The 19,383-nt window shown below is 60.8% G+C and overlaps 1 protein-coding gene across 2 annotated transcripts in view; it reads right to left on the bottom strand.

The window, feature by feature from the left end:
* Positions 1-946: 946 nt before the first annotated feature.
* Positions 947-19,383, bottom strand: part of RASA3 (RAS p21 protein activator 3) — an 89,234-nt gene continuing 70,797 nt past the window's right edge. For both annotated transcript variants that reach the window (XM_022576682.2, XM_022576681.2), the window contains 13 exons: positions 19,225-19,339; positions 18,456-18,530; positions 17,705-17,828; positions 17,270-17,376; positions 16,333-16,410; positions 14,859-14,936; positions 14,326-14,399; positions 13,416-13,522; positions 12,979-13,061; positions 8,140-8,348; positions 7,901-8,004; positions 4,232-4,415; positions 947-2,286 (listed from right to left, as the gene is read on the bottom strand). In XM_022576682.2, the coding sequence (XP_022432390.1) occupies positions 2,211-2,286; positions 4,232-4,415; positions 7,901-8,004; positions 8,140-8,348; positions 12,979-13,061; positions 13,416-13,522; positions 14,326-14,399; positions 14,859-14,936; positions 16,333-16,410; positions 17,270-17,376; positions 17,705-17,828; positions 18,456-18,530; positions 19,225-19,339 (1,414 nt within the window). In that variant the 3' untranslated portion in view covers positions 947-2,210. The remainder of the gene's footprint in view (positions 2,287-4,231; positions 4,416-7,900; positions 8,005-8,139; positions 8,349-12,978; positions 13,062-13,415; positions 13,523-14,325; positions 14,400-14,858; positions 14,937-16,332; positions 16,411-17,269; positions 17,377-17,704; positions 17,829-18,455; positions 18,531-19,224; positions 19,340-19,383) is intronic.

Here is a 19,383-nt window from a genome sequence, read left to right as displayed (position 1 = left end):
GACCTCACCTGTCACCAGAGGGACCTCACCTGTCATCCAAGGAGCCTCACCTGTCGTCCTGGGGGCCTCACCTATCATCATAGGGACCTCACGTGTCGTCAGAGGGGCCTCATCTGTCATCAGGGGATCCCACCTGTCGTCAAATGGACATCTCCTGTCATCAGGGGTACCACACCTGTTGTCAGAGGGAACTCACCTGTCGTCAGGGGGACCACAGCTGTCATCAGGGGGATCACACCTGTCATCGGGACCTCACCTGTCGTCAGAGGGGCCACACCTGTCATCAGGGGGACCTCATCTGTCGTTAGAGGACAAAATGTGTTGTCAGAGTGATCCCACCTGTCGTCAAAGGGACCTCACCTGTCATCTGAGGGACCTCACCTGTCATCAGGGGGACCACACCTGTCATCAGGGGGATCACACCTGTCATCAGAGGGACCTCACCTGTCGTTAGGGGGACCCCACCTGTCATCAGGGGAATCTTACCTGTTGTCAGGGGACCAAACCTGTTGTCAGGTGGATCCCACATGTCATCAAAGGGACCTCACCTATCGTCAGGGTGATCACCCTGTCGCTAGGGGGACCTCACCTGTCACCATGGGTACCATACCTGTCGCTAGGGGGACCTCACCTGTCACCATGGGTACCACATCTGTCATCAGGGGGATCACACCTGTCGCTAGCGGGAACCACACCTGTTGCTAGGGGGACCTCACCTGTCATAGAGGACCTCACCTGTCATCAGGGGGATCACACTTGTTGTAAGGGGGACCTGTCCTATCATCAGGGGGACACCCTCTATCATCAGAGGGACCACATTTGTTGTCAAGGTACCTCACCTGTCATCACAGGTATGTCATCCAGCTCCCTCCTGCCCCACTCCACCACACACCCCCATCTCCACGTGTGCATTATCAGTGGGCGCTCATGTGGAACCAAGCCAGTCTCAGAAAGAATAAAAGGTCTGTTTTAATTGGCCAGTAAAATACATCCCAAATCATTAGTATCTTATAAACAGAAACATTAAGTTACAAATCCATATTAAAAACTGCAGTTTGGAGCAGCCTCAGAGCTGCGTATACGGAGCTTTTTTTTTTGCAACATTTTCCTCCACCATTTTTGCGACAACAGGCAATGTTACCATCTGCCATCTAGATCTCGAGTCTGAACAACAGCCAAGGCCTTCGGGGGAGTCAGCAGAAGCTCGTCAGGACCCCCAGCCCCAAAAGCACAGCAGCCCTGGCAGCCCCCAGGGCCTCAGAGACGGCGAGCTCTGCCGCTGGCCTGGCGTCCGCTCCCAAGCCTCCCAGTGCGGGCCCAGGTTTCCCCCTGCCTCCCTCCCTGTTCTCTCTCGGGGACCTGCACTTGGCTGCCATGAGACACAACCACTCCCTTTTCTGTTGTCTGGAGGCACATAGAGGCCTGGATGTTCTGAGTTACTTTATATCAAAGAGCTAATTAAAAACAGTCCTTTAAAAACATTAAGAAAAACAGCTTGAAAATAATGCACATTTCTATTTTTACAACCTTCCCCAAACTCCCACCAGGGTGGCAAACGTGGATTCTACTTTTAGCCCCACTGACAGCAAACAACACAACTTCGCTTGACGTGGCGGCTGCGTGGATGCGTATCAGCAGCAGGCAGGGGGGCTCCCACCCCGGGAACGAAGGCTGGGACCCCTAGGAAATCTCTCTGCAAAAGGACCCCCTGTCCCCAAAGAGCGAGGGCATCCTCAAACTGGGATCTCCGTGCGGTTCCGACCCTCTGGCCAGGACCGATACAAATGTCAAAAGCTGAAGCCAGGAGGCTGCGTGCTGGTGGCCGTCTGGACGTCTGGCTCACAGGAGAAGAATAACGCTCACAACGCCCCCGCTGAGTCGAAGCAGAACGTTAGTGCCGGAGGCTCCACGGCGCGGGCGCCACAGACCAGCAGAGACAAACGTGCACGTGGCGCAGGGCACACGCTCCGCAGGCCGCAGTGTCGCTGGCACCCTGTTCCCGAAAGGCCAGCTCAGGTTGCCTGCCACTGGCGTGATCAAGTGCACAGCCACCCGGAAATGGCCCGGGAGCCTCAGAAGTTCACAAGCTCGACCCCTGTCGGCTTGCAAGCTGAGGAGCTGCCCTCTGGTCCGGTGTTCTCTCCTTCCTGGACACGGGCTCACCCGGCGCAGCTCAGGGCACCATCCTGGGACAGGGGGTCCCGCGGGCTTCACATGGAATGGGCGGGGGTCTCAGACTGCTGCCTGATGTAGCTTTGGAAGCTCTTGTCTCCGATGGGGTGCTCCCTGCGGGGGTGTAGAGAGAGCAGCGTGAGCGTGGGCCGCCCTGTGGCTGGTGCGCCTCTGAACTGCCATCGCCTGTTTTGTTTAATTTTTATTGGGGCAGAATTGCTTTAAAATGGTGTGTTAGTTGCTGCTGTATAACAAAGTGAATCAGCTATGCACATACATATATCCCCACAGCCCCTCCCTCTTGCGCCTCCCTCCCACCCTCCCTATCCCACCCCTCTAGGTGGTCACAAAGCACCGAGCTGATCTCCCTGTGCTATGTGCCTGCTTCCCACTAGCCATCTATTTTACATTTGGGAGTGTATATATGTCCATGCCACTCTCTCACTTCGTCCCAGCTTACCCTTCCCCCTCCCTGTGGCCTCAAGTCCATTCTCTACGTCTGCATCTTTATTCTTCCTGTCCTGCCCCTAGGTTCTTCAGAACCGTTTTTTTTTTAAGATACCATATATGTGTGTTAGCATATGGTATTGTTTTTCTCTTTCTGACTTACTTCACTCTGTATGACAGACTCTAGGTCCATCCACCTCACTACAGATAACTCAATTTCGTTTCTTCTTATGGCTGAGTAATATTCCATTGTATATATGTGCCACACCTTCTTTATCCATTCGTCTGTCGATGGACATGTAGGTTGCTTCCATGCCATGGCTATTGTAAATAGAGCTGCAGTGAACATTGTGGTACATGACCCTTTTGAATTATGGTTTTCTCAGGGTGTACGCCCAGTAGTGGGATTGCTGGGTCGTATGGTAGTTCTATTTGTAGGTTTTTAAGGAACCTCCATACTGTTCTCCATAGCGGCTGTATCGATTCACATTCCCACCAACAGTGCAGGAGGGTTCCCTTTTCGCCACACCCTCTCCCGCATTTATTGTTTGTAGATTTTCTGACGGTGGCCGTTCTGACCGCTGTGAGGTGGTACCTCACTGTAGTGGTGAGATCTGCATTTCTCTCTAATGATTAGTGACGCTGAGCATCCTTTCCTGTGGGTTTTGTTCTCATCGCCTTCCCTACCTTTGCTTGTGATGTGTGTTCATCGTAATACATATGAGAGGTATGGACTAGCAAAGGAAGAAGTTAGCCCAAAACTGCCTGCGGAAGCACAGCCCGTGACCCCGGTCCCAACGTGCGGGGCGCGTGTTCATGCGCGGGGAGACCGTGGCCTCCTGGAGTGGGCACAGTGGCGCTGTGCCGTTAGCTGATAGATGCTGGCACAGCCGTGAGTCACGGGCTCTGCCGTGTTTCAGAAAAGGCGTTTTTAGACGGTCGACGTGGGTTCTGACAGAGGGTGTTAAAGGGTCTAGAATGTGATGTGAACGTCTGTGGGGCCGGCAGCAGGCACGGTCGGCATCCCTAGGGGTGCTGGGCACCCTTGCAGCCTGGCCAGAGTCGGGGTCTCTCCCAGAGCCCCCTTCCCTTCCCAGACCCAAGCCACGTCTTCCCTGGAAGGAAGCAGCCAGCAGGGAGGGGGCTGGGCCCACGCAGGGCTCCCGCCTCAGGTGTCGGGGCGGGCTCTGCCGTGGGTCCGTGGGCTCCAAGTGCTCATAGGCTCTCGTCACCCACACCCTTCGTGCAGGAGGAGGGCGCCGCCTGGTCGCCTGCCCGGAGCCAGAGCTGCAGCCCCTGGCACAGAGCACGGGTGACCTGGCTGCGCCTGCCCCTCTGCGGCCGACCCCTCCCTCCCAGGATGCGGGGGGGGGGCGTCCAGAGCCAGCCCGGAGAGGCAAAACGTGCTTCCCAGGGGCAGGGCCGCTGGCCCACGATGGAAGCCTAATTTCAGAAGCACATGGGTCGCGAGGCAGGAGCAGGAGGCGCCTCCGGGGACCCGGTGCAGAGGGCGCTGGGGGTGAAGCCAGATGGGGGCCCGCCGTGCCCCACAGGCAGGCAGCCCGAGGCGGTCCCTCCCCAGCTCCCCACGCCTCCAAGACCCCGGACTCACTGGCTCCCGTACTTGGTCCTCTTGAACTTGTCCCTTCTGTGCTGGGCGTGCTCCAGCTCCAGGGCCCCGACCCCGGTGATGACCTGCTTCAGCGTCTTGTAGGTCTCCTGGGGGTCGTCGATGACGAACGTGGAGTACTCCTCGCGCTCTGGACCGTCGTACACAGACCTGCTCCCGCAGGCCTCTGCAGCGTCGGGGGCAGGGGCCGAGGTCAGCTTGGGGCGAGCGGACAGGCTGCCCCCCGAGCGCACGGGAAGAGCCGACCGCTCACGCAAACGCACACGAAACAGGAACCGCTAAGAGTGGGGCTGACCCTGAACCCCGAAGAAGCCTGTGGCGCCGGAACCACAGACCCGAGGGTCCAACGCCGAGCACCAGGGCCCAACCCCTCTGCAGGGTGACCGGGCTCTGTGCAGCCTGGCCCAGGCTCCCAGATGGCTGCTCCTGGGACGTGCCACGGCAGGGACCTGCAGGGTGCAGGGCGGACAAGAAGCCATCCTCTCGGCCGTCACCTGTCGGCCAGTCTGTGCTAGCAGCTTCTTAGGGCCTCCATCGCCCCACCTGCTCAACAGGTACCTTTCTCATCCGACCACCTCACTCCTGCTGAAGACCACGCTGTGGCCTCTGGGCCCCCCACCTGCCTACAAACACCCGAGCTGAGCCCTGCACTCCAGGGCCACAGAGAGACCGGTGCCCGGCCCAGGTGAGCTGGCATCAGGCCCCTTCGGCACAGCCTGTGATGTGCTGCTGGCTCACCGTCACGGAAAGATTTACTGCCTTCACTCCCAACTCAAGGGAAACCTCTTAATTCTTACTGAAAAACCACAAGTCTGTGCAAAGGGAACCTGGGAAGATTCAAAATTTCAAAGGAAATGGGAACATGACGTGAGAAAGATATGAGGGTTGCGCACGCGAGGGATAAAGGGGCAGAGATGCAGGCGGGAGCGCCCAGGGCGCGGTGAGCCGCACCGGTGAGTCCCTGGAGCCCGGCTGCCCGCACGTCCCCCCGAGTCCCCTCTGGCTGTGCCTGCTCGGCCTTGAGCGAGCGCCTCAGGCTCCCGAGCCGCAGTGAGCCCTGGGGACAGGGCAGCTTAGGAGAAGGATGGGAATCACCGAAGGACCACGATCCCACGCGGGGGGACGGGCGGTGGTGGGGTCGGGACACAGGCAGGGACGCCCGGCCGCCTCAGCTCGGGGGCTGCGTGAACCGCTTCACAGGGGTTGTTCCACGCGGCCCCTGGGCCAGCCTGGCGGGTGGGGCCCGTCGCTGCCGTTTCCCAGAGGAGGGGGCTGTGTGCCCAGCTGGTCTCGCAGCGGATGCCAAAGCAGCTCCGCACCGAGGCCTGTGCGTCGCGGGGAATCCCATGCTAGGGCGCCAAGGAGTGTGGCCGCAGTGGCGGGAGCTGGGACAGACCCGGGAGGAGGTCCCAGGACCAGGCTGGGGAGCAGCTCTTAATTCTGGGCCCAACGTCAGACGCAAGATTCGTGACTGGACCCAAAACAGACCCGGAGCATCCACGGGGCCGGGCGGCAAGCTCGCCCTCCGCTCCTCTTTAACGGGGCTCCCTAAACCAAGCCTGGGCAACGCTGGAGCGTGTGCTGGGGCCGGCTGGCGGCGGGTACATGTTTCTAAAACAGCCCTGGGAACGAGGAAGAGCACAGGGCAGACGCGGGACAGTGCAACGGCAGACTTGCTGATCGACAAGCCGCGTCCCAATGACTGGAGGACCGCGAGAGTGGCCCCTGCCGGTGACACTGGGGGGCAGATATCTAAGTTGGGAGGACACCCAACGGCCGGGTGACACAGGACACAGAGGCCCTGACAGTGAGCCCAATGTCCGTGCCCCAAGGTGGGAAGGGCAAGACTAAAAGTGCGTCCTGGTCCCTCCTTAGGGCAGACGGTGGCCCGTAGCTGATAAGCTGCACTGAGGTGCTGGCTGAGCTGCGGGGGGAGGGTGAAAAGGCTTCACGCTGATTTAATGGTCACGCGTGCAGCACGGCTCCGTGTCTGTGAAAGTCACCCCGAGACCTTCCCAGGCCCCCTCATCATGCCTGCGGGAAGGTGTGGGTGCAGGCTGCCTTCCAGGGCACAGACGGGGTGGCCGGCCGCCATCACCAAGACCTTGGCCGCGTGATCTCGGTCCGGCAGCCCTTCAGCACACGATCCCGCCCAGCCCTGCACTGGCCCTGTGCCACCTGCAGCACTGGGCACCAAACTTCAGGGGGACACTGAGTGGGTGTCCCTGCTGTTAGGGAGGTGAGGGACAGACTCACAGGCGACCGGGACACAGCCGCCTCCCAGCACGGAAGGGCTGCTGTGCCCAGAGGAGAGGCCTTGGTATGTCGTCAGCCCACGGGCTGAGTGCTCAGGGCAGTTTGGCCGACGTAAACGAGGGTCTCAAGGAGATGAGAGCCCCTGACAGCAGAGTATCGGCCTCAAGAAAGCACTGAGGTTCCAGGCAGAGGCCTGAAGACTGTGGAAAGTGACTCGGTGCTTTGGTGCCTCCGTGAAGTGAGCGGTAAGGCCTCCAATCCGGCTGACCTTCTGTGAACCCTTGTTGTCAAGATCACTGCTATCCTGGGAGGGAGGCTGGGTGTTCAAGACCCCTTTCCATTTGACTGTCCATCCATCTACCCATGCACCCACCCACCCATCCACCCATCCATCCACCCATCCATCCACGCATCCAGCAAACAGGTACTGAGTCCCTCCTGTGTGCTAGGCACCGGGATGAATGACACCTGTCTCTCCTCTCAAGGTCATGTGTGTCGCTGGTGAACAGATCTGAGAGGGTATCATCGTAATGACAGAGATCAGCACAGGCTGTCCGCAGGGGGGCAGGATAAGCTCGGGAGGGGCCCCCACAGGACACACGGCGTCAGCCAGATGAGGGGCGCATCAGGGGCAAAGGCACAGGGGTCTGCCGCGTGGTGCTGGGGCAGAGAGGGAGGTGAGGGGTCTGGAGAACATGGGCGGGCAGCTGCGTGCTCACCAAGGCATGGCTAAAGTACCCTCCAGGCTGTGGCCCACAACTGACCAGGAGGCGAAAAGGAAAAGAGTCCAACAGGCTTGTTTCCAGGCACCTTCTGAGGGGGCTGCAGGGCCCACCACAGAATCTCTAACAGCAGCTCTGAGAAGTGCCAGCCCCAGTGCAGGGTCAAACAGCTCACCGCCCCCCAGCTCGTCTTGCATCTGCCTCTCCTGCTACAGCCCAAGCACCCCCCTGGTCTCCTGACTTGCCCCACCTACACTGCTTCATTCTGCAGGGCATGGAGAGCAATGGAATGCAGGAAAACCAAGTTGCGTAGATACGCCTGGAGCTGCCGGGCAGGGGCACGAGCACACGCACACTCACACACGGGTCCACACACACACACATGCACACACACACACGTGCACACGTCCCTCTGGAAAACACACAAGAATGAAACTCCTTGTTTGGAGGCATGGGAGGTTATTAAGACATAGGATCTTCTCAAGAATTTGGCAGTTCAGAGGTTGCAAGCTAAATTCCATCTTAAAATTATCCATAGAACCTGTTATCCAAGTAACTGCCCCCCAGTAGCCACTCAACCTGCAGAACGTTTTCCCCGTCGGCGCCATAAACGATGACACCGCGCGCAGCCCCTGGCGGCCCCCAGGGCTCACCCCTGCCCGCCCCGCCTCACCTTGCATCTTCTCGAGTTTGGTCATGTACGAGCTGAAGAGAGAGTAGATGCGCTCAGTCTCTCGGTCCCCGTCGATGTCCAGCTGGATGTTGGCTGGGAGGCCGCTGCCCAGACACCGCGCGGGCGGGCGGAGAGGAGGAGGGGTCAGTTGTGGCGGTGGCTATTTAAAGGTCACTAAAGACGGGGGCCCCACGCCGCACTTATCCCCGCCCCGGGCTGGGGTACCAGTCACAACCTACCTGGTGCAGGGGGAGCAGCCGGCGGCTGTGTCCGAGGAGGCCCTGCAGCACAGCCAGTGGCCGTTCAGGTAGGCGGACGGGTGGTAGACGGCCAGGCGCTTCTGGTTGCACTGGCTCACCTTGGTGAGGATGTCGATCCAGGCCTTGGCCTCCACGCAGTTGTTGGCCTGGATGTACAGTGCCCGCTCGGGCTGGATGACCTGGAACATCTGAGGGGCAAGGGCAGGCTCAGGGGGCTCCACGGCAGGGCCTCCTGCCTGAACTGCGAGGGCCACTCTTGTCCACGCCAACCAGCCTGGGGCCGAGTGGGGGCAGAGCGGGGACACAGGAGGCTGCGCGGCTCGGCGGGGTCAGCCCCGGTCACCCGGGCCAGGGCGCTGCCTTTCGGGGGCCTTGGGGTCCCCCTGGAAAAGCAAAGGCACTGCACCACTTGCACCAGGACACATGAACTGGGACGTGGCCGTCACACAGACGCGCTGGCTCCTCGGCCTCCTTCGTCTTTGGGCGGGATGGGCTTTGTACAAGACGCCATAGCACACCCTGCCCACTCTCCCGTCCGCATCCCCAGACTTGCCTCGGGGCCTTTGCATGTGCTGTTGTCCATCTGAAATGTACTCCCCCCCGCAAGACTGACCACTCCAGGGACCCCTCCTTCTTCCAGGCCGATGTTACTTCCCCTGTGAGGCTTCTTGGAGCCTCCACTGCCTTTCCTATTTATTATTCACTCAACAAACATTCCTGAGTACCAGGCACTGTCCTAGGTCCTGGGGACACAGTGGCCCAAACATAGTTTCTGCTCTCGTGAGCTCCCAGCCAGCAAGAAAGACAAGAGTGAACACAAAGCACGGGGGCTGTGAGGGGAGAGGAGGAGGCCAAAAGGAGGGTCAGGAGGGAGCCCTCGAGACAGACGATCCCCCAGCTGCGATCAGACGGGCGATGCAGAGTTAATTAAGCTCAGTGGGGAAAGCAGGCAGCAGGGGACGGGAGGTGCAAAGGCCCTGGGGGCAGCGAGGGGCAGGTGCTCCCAGCAGACGCAGGCCCGGCTGCACACAGAAGGGCAGGGAGGTCGGCAGCCCTGAGCTCTGGGAGGCTGTCAGGCTGGACTTGGCAGAGGGCATGTGGGAGGCCAGGAGTCGGGACGTCAAAGTCCACAGAGGCCTTTCGCAAGGTGGGGCAGTGTGCCCGGAGGACGAATAGGATTCGAAGGATTCTGGGAGGGGCCTGGGCCCAAGTTCCGGAGTGAACAGCCAAGGCTCCCCCCAGCCCCACCCCACCCACACGTGCACCGTCACACAGGCCTCAGACTGCATGATCTGTACGTGGCTGCGATCCCCGATGGAGGGAAGGCCCTGGAGGGAGCGCTCTGCTCCGATCGTCCTCACAGGCTGGCCCCTCCGCCAGGGCCCAGCACACCACAGGCCTTCAAAGACGTCTCACAAATGGAAGAGGACGTTGGCCTGTGAGTTAGTGCGTGGAAGCCGCCTCTGGGTAAGGCAGCGGGAAAGCACAGGCCGATGAGAAAAGGATCCTGAAATTAGGGAATCATTGTAGCCCTGACGGAACGAAGCAGCTCACGGCTGCTTCCAGGGTATTTTCCACACTCTGTCCCTCTGTGGTCGTCGGGAAGGCCACCGGCTGAGAGCACAGCGTCCCCAGCCCCATCCGGGGGAGGGGTGGGAGGTGCCGTGCAGAAACACACACGGCAGGACGCTGCCCACCAAGGGGGCAGGTCGAGGGTGCTAACCTCCCTCAGGTCCAGAAACCTGCCCGCACCTGCCACGGGGCCATCTGCCGGCCCAAAACATGGCCTCAAGTTATCCTGGGGCAGGACCAGGCACCAAGGTCGGGAGCCAGTGCGGGGCGAGCGCAGCTGCCGTCTCCGACCATCTGTCCAGCGAGCATCCTAACCCTCTGAGGCCGTGGGGCCGGCCTCAGACCAGACGGAGGCCGGACAGACAGACCCAGTGCGGCCGTGGGCACCTACTGAAACCGGAAGCGCAAGGCAGACGGACGCGAGGACGGGGAAGGAGGCTGGCGGCCAGTCGGGTCCCGGGGGCAAGCCCGACTCTTCGGGGGTCTGTGAGCCGGGAGCGCGTGACCCACAGAGACACCGGAGCTCCTGGGGCCGGGAGGGGGCTCGAGGGCAGCAGGGCGGGGTGGCAACGTGAAACACAGGAGGGGAGGCCGGGTGTGTGGCGGCGTGGAGCACGTCCAGGCTCTGGGGCCGCACGGTCTGGGCCGGGCTCCGCCCCCACGCACGGGTGTGAGCTCTGGGTCAGCATCGTGACCCCTCCTCAGGACGGCCATGGGGGGAGATGGCTCTCAGTGACCTCAGGAGAACGCGGATGCCCAGGGCCTGGACCCCGCTAAGGCCCCCAGCCGCAGCTCTTCAGAGTAAGGGCAGGAATTTGTCTGAACGTTGAAGTGAAGAGCCTTAAACAGGGTTGATCTCCCGAGAATACCACCCTCCTCTTTAAACCAAGGTGTCCCTTTGTGCAAAGCATTCCAAATTATTACCCTCGGTTAGGCTTCTGCCCGGTTCTGCCCGACTGGACCTTCCCCTGAATGAAACATTCCAAGTCAACGCGTCACAAGGGGAATGAATCGCGTGGAGCCTCATCTGCCGTTTGCCTCGCCCGGCAGCCACCCTGCGGACAGCCGTCGTCTGCAGCGGAGGGCTTGAGGGGCTGACCGCCCAGCCGCGAGGGTCCCACCTGCTCTGCCTATCTGTGGAAGGGACGTCCCTGCCACCATCACCCTCAGGGAGATCCTGGCCGGTGGGGCCATCCCTCCAACCACTGCAGCCTCAGGACAGGAGGGAGAGCCACAGAGAAGAGGTGCCCAGTCTGGGACGCTGGGGAGCTGCCCGCACTCCTGAGGGAGGCTCCGCCCACGGCCCCTGGGTGTGGAGCCCATGCCGCCAGTCACCCTCGGCCCTGGCCACAGGCTGGGGTCTCTTTAAAGCTGGAAGACTAGGGAAGAATTTGGAGGATTTGAAGTTTTAACTCTTAGTTATTATTTACAGCCCCACCTTCCTTCAAAAAAGACCGCATGTGACTTATACAAAATATATCTAACAAAACTGAAAAATATAAAAAATATTTAGAAAATTAGGAACAGGGAAAGAGAAATGGGAACAGACTTGGGAGAAACAGGACCTAAGCGCGCAGATTTTCTAATGAAAACAGACAACCCAGAAAAGCCCTCAGATCAGGCTACGGGCTGGCGGCCTGGGGAGGTGGGACGCAAGGCCATCGCCCCCCAGTGGCCGCGCGAGGCTGCAGGGTACTTCCCCACGAGACCACCCCTTGGAGAGCAGAGTCGTCCTGGCACCCGGTGGGAACCCTGTGCTCCCCCTCGGAGGGGACAGGAGGGGACACGGCGGTGATGGCGGGGGGTGGGCAGGAGTGTTTTCTCCTCCCCAGCGTTCAGAGGTGCTCGGCGACGAGAACTCAGGCACCGTCTCCCCAGCCCCCCTCCACCATGGTGTCCACAGTGTCGGGAAGTGAACGCAAAGCGGGGGTTCCCCAAGCTGTCTGCAAGCACCTGGATGGTCAGCAGAGGCGGACCTCATGGGAGGGTCCCCCAGAGCCTCCGCCCAAAGTCTGACTTTGAAATGACCAGTGGCAGCTGCTCACTCCTGCTGGTCAGGCCATGCGTGGGCTCCTGCAGACGCGGACACCTCCATGGGGCCCGACTGCATGGATGGTGTGTACCCGGAGGGGGGAGCTACAGGGGCAGCGAAAACCGTGCCATTCCCATGGCCACATCCGGGCCACGTGAGCACCCATGTGCTCTCACCAATGAGGGGCTCCGGCCTGAATGAAACGGGGCCCTGCGGGGCCTCAGCCCAAAACACACCAGGGAGAGAGAAAGGCCCTTGGCAGAAGGAAGCGACAGGATGCAGCGAAGGGACAAGAGAAGCAAAAAGCATGAGGCCGAGCAAGACGGGGCAGAGTGGGGCCCGTGTCCCCGACAGACCTCCGGCCACGGGCCGCCGGCCGACCCCGGGCCACATGTCCCCGACCGACCCCTGGCCATGGGCCCCCGGCTGACCCTGGGCCACATGTCCCCGACAGAGCCCCCGGCCACATGTCCCTGACTCACCCCGGGCCACAGGTCCCCGACCGACCCCGGGCCATGGGTCCCTGATACAAGTCACCAGTACTTGTGCCACATCCGAGGGAGTCCCTACAAAACGCATCACTTGAAGCTGCCACACTGACCCCCTGACACACCCAAACAAAGGGCCGCCTCCAAACACTGGCCTTTCTACTTCAAAAATGCTGAGGCCACAGAACACAGAGAAAGGCTGAGGAATGTCCTGGATTAAGGAGACAGCAGAGAACCAAGTACAGGTGTTGGCCTGGGACACACAACGGCTTAGAGAATGTCACTGGGCAGCTGGGCGGCGGCTCAGCAGTAACGCTGCGCGCGGGTTGGGTGTCCTGATGCTGGCAGCTGTACAGAGTTACATAAAGGATGTCCTTGTCTTTAAGAAACACACTGAAGGTACACATGGTTCAGAAGCCATACGCACATTTACACGGAGAGAGACGGGAGGAGGCCGGGGACTCGGCTCAGCCAACAGGACAAGCGCAGACGGCCAGCCGCTCGCGGTGAGGGGCTGCAGCCCTCGCTCTATGTTTGGAGCTTGTAGACGCAAGACTCAATTTAAACCGAAAGTCTTAGAGAAACCCCGCGGGGCCTGCCGACCCAGCGGGCAGGGTCGGGCTCTCTGCCCCGTGGCAGCGCCTTGCGGCTGCCAGCTCACAAGGGTCTGGGAGCAGGTGCAGGACGCGGGCGGCGGCGAGGTCGAGGGGATGGGGTGGCACTCACGTTCTTCATCTTGAAGGACTCCTCTTCCAGCGGCTCCACCGCCAGGATGTTCTCGATGGGGATGCTGTAGAGAGGCGGGTCCCCTGTAGCAGAGTGAGCCCGTGAGCCGCCAGGCGGGGCCGGTCTCCCCTCGAAGGCAGGTGACGCCGGCCTCACGCGCTCACCCCCCACAGGACCCGGGTCCCTGAGAAGCCAACCCCACGTTTCCATGGGGACATCCTGTGATCTAGATCAGAGCCACTCACGCAGGACAAGAGCGTCTACCCCGAGACCCTGCTCCCCACGATGCCCAGGCCGCCCTCTCGGTGCCCCCCTCCCGGGTAAGGACCCGCCCACCCCAGAAAAGCGACCGGTACCGCCACGGGGGCCGAGGCAAGGCTCTGGTCCCTCGGAATACAGTATGTGAGAACAAATAAAAAGCGAACTATTCTTGGTACCTTTGCTTTTCTGGTAGGTGAATTCATGGTTTGTCAGGCGAAACCATCTTTTCTTAAAATTCTTCATCCCAAAGCGTTTTCGCCCTTGTGCTCTCTTAATCATGAACCTGTCGTGAACAGCACAGGCTGGTGGGTGAGCGGCTTAGGGCGGGGTGCATGTCCCCGCTGCCCGCCAGCTCCGGCAGCCCAAAGTCACAAAGTCAAAGCCTGCAGAATCACAGCAGGTCGCCACTGCCGCACCTGCGATACTCGAAGCAGACTGTGGGATTTCAGTATCTTATAGTTTTATTTCCAAGTGACAGGATTTAAAAATCAAAAGGCAAAGGTCTCTACTTTTGAAAAGTTTAGCTCCTGTGCTCGTGTCAACTTCAAGTTACAAGTTGGTGATGAGCATGGGTCTATCTGAGCTCCAACAAAGGGCACCCCCCTCACCTCCCACCCTGAAAACATGGACAAGAGATGCTCCCAAAGAGAGTGCCGGCGGCAGGCTCCCAGCCCCGCAGGTGCGCTCTGCAAGCAAAGGCAGGAGGTGAGAGGTGGCTGCCCTCTGCTGCGTCCTGTATCCTGAGCCCCTGACGGGGGACACTTCTGAGCGAGGGGCTGAGGGAGGGCAGGGGGCCTTGGACTCGGGTGAGGGAGCCACCCGGGCAGAAGCCTCTGATTATCTGGGGGCTGTTCAGTCTCCCCCGCCTTCAAACTCTGCTCCCAGATGGGCATTCCTCCACTCGCAGTCTCAGCAGAGAACAGGCACAGGACTGAAAACACGCCATGGCGCAGCCCTGGGCATCTCTCCCAGACGGACCAAGGCCCCAGACGGGTCTGGATGCCCTCTGGGCCCGCGGGCAGGGATGCCTGCTTGGCGCTGAGCCAGCCTGGGAGCCCCACCCTGCCTCTCTCCCGCCAGCCCTACCCTTCCTTAAGCAGGATGGGCTGCTGCACACTCTTGGGGTCTCTTCTCCCGGAGGACGAGATCAAATCTAAGAACTGAAGTGGGAAAGAAACCGGATGGTTAAAAGGCGAACCTTCGTAGGAACAGTGCCTGGGTGCCCTGCATCTCCTTCTGGAACCAGAGGAGAGAGGAGACTCTGAGAAGCAAGTTGTCGGGCGAGGGTCCCTCTGAGAGGACCATGGGGTCTTGTCTCTGTTGAGACTGAGCCGCTTCCAGCCCTAGCTGAACCCCGGCCCCTCCCGGGAAGGGCTGGCCGCACCCACAGCTGTTACTGCTCCTGAGAGGCCGCCAGGCCTCAGGTAACACCTGGAGGTCCACCTGCTCCCCTCGTGGAGCTGGAAGCCATCGCGGCTCCCCTCCCTGGCCCCCGCCCCGGGTTTTGCCCCCACGGGGCCTCCCCGCTCAGTTCAACCACCCACGACCGTCCGGATCCCTCCCACCAAGTCAGCGGCCTCTGCTGCCGCGAGTCTGCGTTAATCGACGCCGATACTCACATTTTTCACTGCATCAGCGTACTTCTGCTCGTTGAAAAATTCATAGAATGCAGCCATGTAGGATTCCTTAAAACTGGCCTAAAATGAAACAGGTCACTTAATGAAGGCCTGAGGTCTCCTGGCCTGAACCTGAAAGATCTGGAGTGCGGCCACGGGCGCTGAACAGCAAAACACGCAGGGGTGGATGCTGTCCCGGGTGCCGAGTACCCCGACCCCAGCCGCAGGGAGGGGCTTGCCAAACGCTGCAGGGTGGATTCCACTCAAGCTGTGTTCAAAAAGCGAACCACACGGGGTCCTTGGTGAGATCTTCGTCATGCACGACTCAACACCTTTTGCGGGCGCGTGGCTCCCAGACGCGGTTGCTGGGACGGGAGGGGTCCTCACCTCCAGGAGCTGGGGCAGTGGCAAGAGGGACCCGGGGGGACCTGTGTCCGCATGAGGGCACTTTGCTACCCTGGGTGTGAAAACGAGCGAGTCTGTGCAGACCTCAGCCCAGCAGATGCCTGTTTATCTGGGCTTCCAGCCGACAAACGCTGGGGCTGACGGATGGAGGAGAGCGTTGGCCCACGGCTTTGTGTCCCTCGGATTCAGAGAAAGCCGAGCGTTTGCCCTGCAGGGGGCTGCTTGTCTGCAGTGCTGAGAGCCTGGGTCACTCCGCCCCACAAAGAACAGAATGGGGAGAGCTGGGGTGATCCTGTAGGTCATGGCTCAACCCTTTCCAGACAGAGCCTGACAGGCCCGTCCCTGAGGAACAGGCCACGTCACTGCCTGTGTGCGGGGTACCCAGAGCCCACACTGCTGCTGCTGTCACGGGGTGGACCCTCGGGGCCCTGGCACATCGTCAGTCTCCAGGACGCCCCCGTGAAGGGGAGACGCAGATTTGTCACCAAATGGGGTAAAATGAGCTCAGACCCAGGGAAGGAGGGGCTCTCGCTTGCCCCACGTAGACGAGCCCTCGGTCACCAGGCAGCACCCCGACTTCCTTAAGGTGCTCAGGCCGAGGACGCCCGGCTGTGTGGCAGGGCTACGCAGTCCCTACAGCCAAAGGGACATGGTTTGTGGATCCATACATGGCAGTGGGAGTGTTAGCTGCCCACGGGGGACGCACAGGGGACGGTCACTGACCACAGGGGACATCACTGCCCACAGGGGACGTCTCCACCCACAGGGGACGGTCACCGCCCACAGGGGATGCTCATTGCCCACAGGGGACAGTCACCGCCCACAGGGGACGCCTCCGCCCACAGGGGACAGTCATCGCCCACGGGGGACGGTCATCGCCCACAGGGGACGGTCACCACCCACAGGGGACATCTCTGCCCACAGGGGACGGTCACTGCCCACAGGGGACGCCTCCACGTGGTGAGGCACCCCCCGCACGGCCCCGCGGGGACTCTGGGCAGTGCCTGCTCCTCGTCCTACTACTCCTTCCTCCTCCTTCGTGTTGAAAAGAGAACTCAAGTCAGTGACTCACGGACTTGGACTTGGACAGGCTGCCGAGAGTCTGAATGGTCTTTGAGACGAGCGTCAGTGTCCTCGATGTCTGCGGGTCCTGCCGGAGACGGGAAGGGGACGGTCTCACAGTTGAGTCGTGAATGGGCCCAGAACCGCCGCCGACAAAACGAACGACACCCCTAACAGCTGCACGGAGCGGGCGTCGTCCGTGAGTCAGCAGGTGAACTCGCTGGCGCTGGATTCGGAGGTCCCTGTGGGCCCTCCAACCCAGGTGGCTGCGAGCTGCTGAAATGCAGGCTCTCAGGCCACCCCTGACCCCAGACCCCACGTTTCCAGCAAAGGAGCAGATCCCCCTGGCGAACCTGGGCCTGAGTCTCCCGGGAACCCAGCCTGGGGGCCTCTCACCCTCCACACGGTTCGCAGGCTTAATTTAAAACCAGCAAAACCAGGAATGGGCCCATCACCCTGGGCTTTCCGCCTGGCACTGTGGCCCCCTGGCACTCTCTCTGCAAGGGCTCGGGCCTCGGGCCTTTTCACGGTGGGAGCTCAAAAATAATCTGCCGACCACATGGCCTGAATGATGACTGGTGTCCATGCCCCATCTTGCTGTGCGTGGGCACTGGGTAACGACCACATGGCCTGAATGATGACTGGTGTCCATGCCCCATCTTGCTGTGCGTGGCCAGTGGGTAGCGTCATAACAGAAGCCCACAGAGGAAGCCCTGGTCACACCATCCAGCGGTTTTAACAACACAACTTTGATTAGAACGTCTTGAAACCTTCCTGAGACAAAGACGTAAGAGCACGTGGCACGTTCACAACCCAGCCACCACCTGGGGCTACCTCTGCACCTCCCCGGCTCGGCTCACGGGAACTGCCCCGGCCACCTGCTGGTCCAGGGGGCCGGATGGTCAGGAGGTCTGGTTGACTAGTTTCCGGGACAGGTGCTCACTTACTGTGTGGTGGGGTGTGAGCTGGAAGAGGTTGGGGGACAGGATGGCTGGAGCGAAGAACCTCAGGAAGATGAAGCTGCTCACGGCCGTGTACCTCACGTCCAGGTCATCTGTGGCCAGGACACAGAGACAGCGACTCACCGGGGCTTCTGGAGCCGCAGGGAATAACTGGGGCCCAGGAAGAAACTGGGAACCACTGGGACAAAGCTCGGCTGTGGCCTCCGGGTGGGGCTGGGGCCCAACTCACACAGGGGCGAGTGCAGACAGGAGCCAGGGGCCCTGCCCGCCGTGCAGCCCCCATGCTGGTGCCTGAACCTGCCCACTGGCTACGGGGTCAGAACCCTCGTTATGGGGTCCTGAACGTCCGTCTCTGCCTGGAGGCCTCCGTCCAGTGAGGGGTGCGGGTGTCCCCATGGTGTGGGCACCACGAGCACTCGCCTTGGAAGCGCTTGGCGGCTGCTTCTCGCAGGGAGAAGAAGATGTCACACATGACGGTGGGGCAGCTCAGCCCCGACGTGGTGATGACGCTGAAGACGCGGTCCACGTACTGCCGTAGGTTCTCCTGCAAGGGGGGGGCTCAGTGCCGTCTGCTCCAGACTCCCCTGGGCTGCCGTGCCCCACGGCCGCCAGGAGGGGCGAGAGCGAGGCTGGGGTCCCAGAGCAGCAAAGACAGACTTCCCGTCGTGGGTCAGGAGCAGCATGCTGCAATCACAGTGACCCATGCAACCAACCAGGGATGCGGGTGGAGGGAGCACGCTGTGTCCCCCACATCGACCGACAGCCTAGAGGCAGTGCCCGCAGCGATGTGACCTCCCGAATGCCAGTACCGGTCTCTGCTCTTTAGAGGCAAAGACTTGGCATGATTTGCGTGAAGAAACCACACGGAAAGATGAAGACAGGGACTTAGCTGTTTTAAAAATTGGGGCAGAGCTCCAGGAGCAGCCACAGGTGGCCCAGGTTGGGGAGCCGTGTTTGCTGAGCTGAGGGAGACGCCCCCAACCCATGGGAGGCTGCCGGTTATGGGTGGCGGGAGGCGCAGGCCGGGCACAGAGCAGGGGAGGTGGTGGCTGGCGCCGGGGGCGGTGGGGGGGGGCTGTCCCCCGAGGCCGCTGCAGCTCAGGCGCCTGCCACCGCCCACCATCCCGGGGGTCGCAGCGTCCAAGGCGCTGGAGGGCGAGCCGGGCCTCACCGTGTTGCTCTCCAGGCTCTCACCGTCCTTCAGCCTCACGGGGTCGATCTCACAGGACTTGTGACTCTGACAGATCTGTGGAGAGCGTTGAAGACACGCAGTGCGTGAGCCGAGCCTGGAGCCCAGGTGGGCGGGGTCACGGCAGGCGAGGCGGGCCTGGTCCAGGAGGGGCAGCTTGAGGCCTGGCCTAGGAGGGGCGGTCCTTCTCGAGACTGCAGCGCGGCGGCTGACACGGGATGAGGCTTCACCAGTTTATTAACGTTTTACCTCAAAGTGCTCTCAGGGTTTGGCTCACAGATCAAACCAGAATCTACTCTCAATTCCCTCAAAGGACCTCAAGGACCGCAAAGGACCTGCTTTTTGGTGAAACTGTTCTGGGGGAAACACCCCCTCCCAGGAAGGTGTCAGTAAGAGATGGAGGGTCACTCCTCCCAGGGTGTCTGACCGGGGCAGGGGTTTGGGGTGGGGGGGACAGCAGCAGGGCTGTCTCTCTGGCCTCGCGGATTCGGGGGAGGAGGCGTCCTCGGAAGAACCAGTTTTTCTCTTGCGTGTCATTCTGTCTTAGCGGAATGATGGACTTGCTTAAGTATTTTTCTAATTTGAGAAAACAAGGAAGCTTCTGGGATGCTCAGAAGGTCCCCTTGGGAAGCCGGGGAGAAGCTGACATGGAAACCACAGTTCTGGGCTTAGGCGGGGCCCGGGGCTGCGGGCTCTGCGTCACCTGCCCTTCCCTCGGGACTCTCTGGCCCGCCAGCAGTGCCCCCCTCACCTCCTCTATGGTGGGCTTCAGGGTGACATGCAGGTAGTGCATCCCCGCCAGCTTCATCGTCTCGTCAATGCACTTGGATGTTAGCGAGTTTCCTCGGAAGATGGTATTGGGATCCCTGGAAAACAGTGTCGGATAGGGAGGCATCCAGGGGGCAGGGAG

This window comes from Delphinapterus leucas, chromosome 18 (genome assembly GCF_059928025.1).
Source record: "Delphinapterus leucas isolate spDelLeu-1000000601 "Yukka" chromosome 18, BTC_Dleu_Yukka2, whole genome shotgun sequence".
Lineage (NCBI taxonomy): Eukaryota > Metazoa > Chordata > Mammalia > Artiodactyla > Monodontidae > Delphinapterus > Delphinapterus leucas.
Note: the sequence above shows the minus strand (reverse complement) of the source record. Positions and strands in the feature narration are given on the sequence as shown.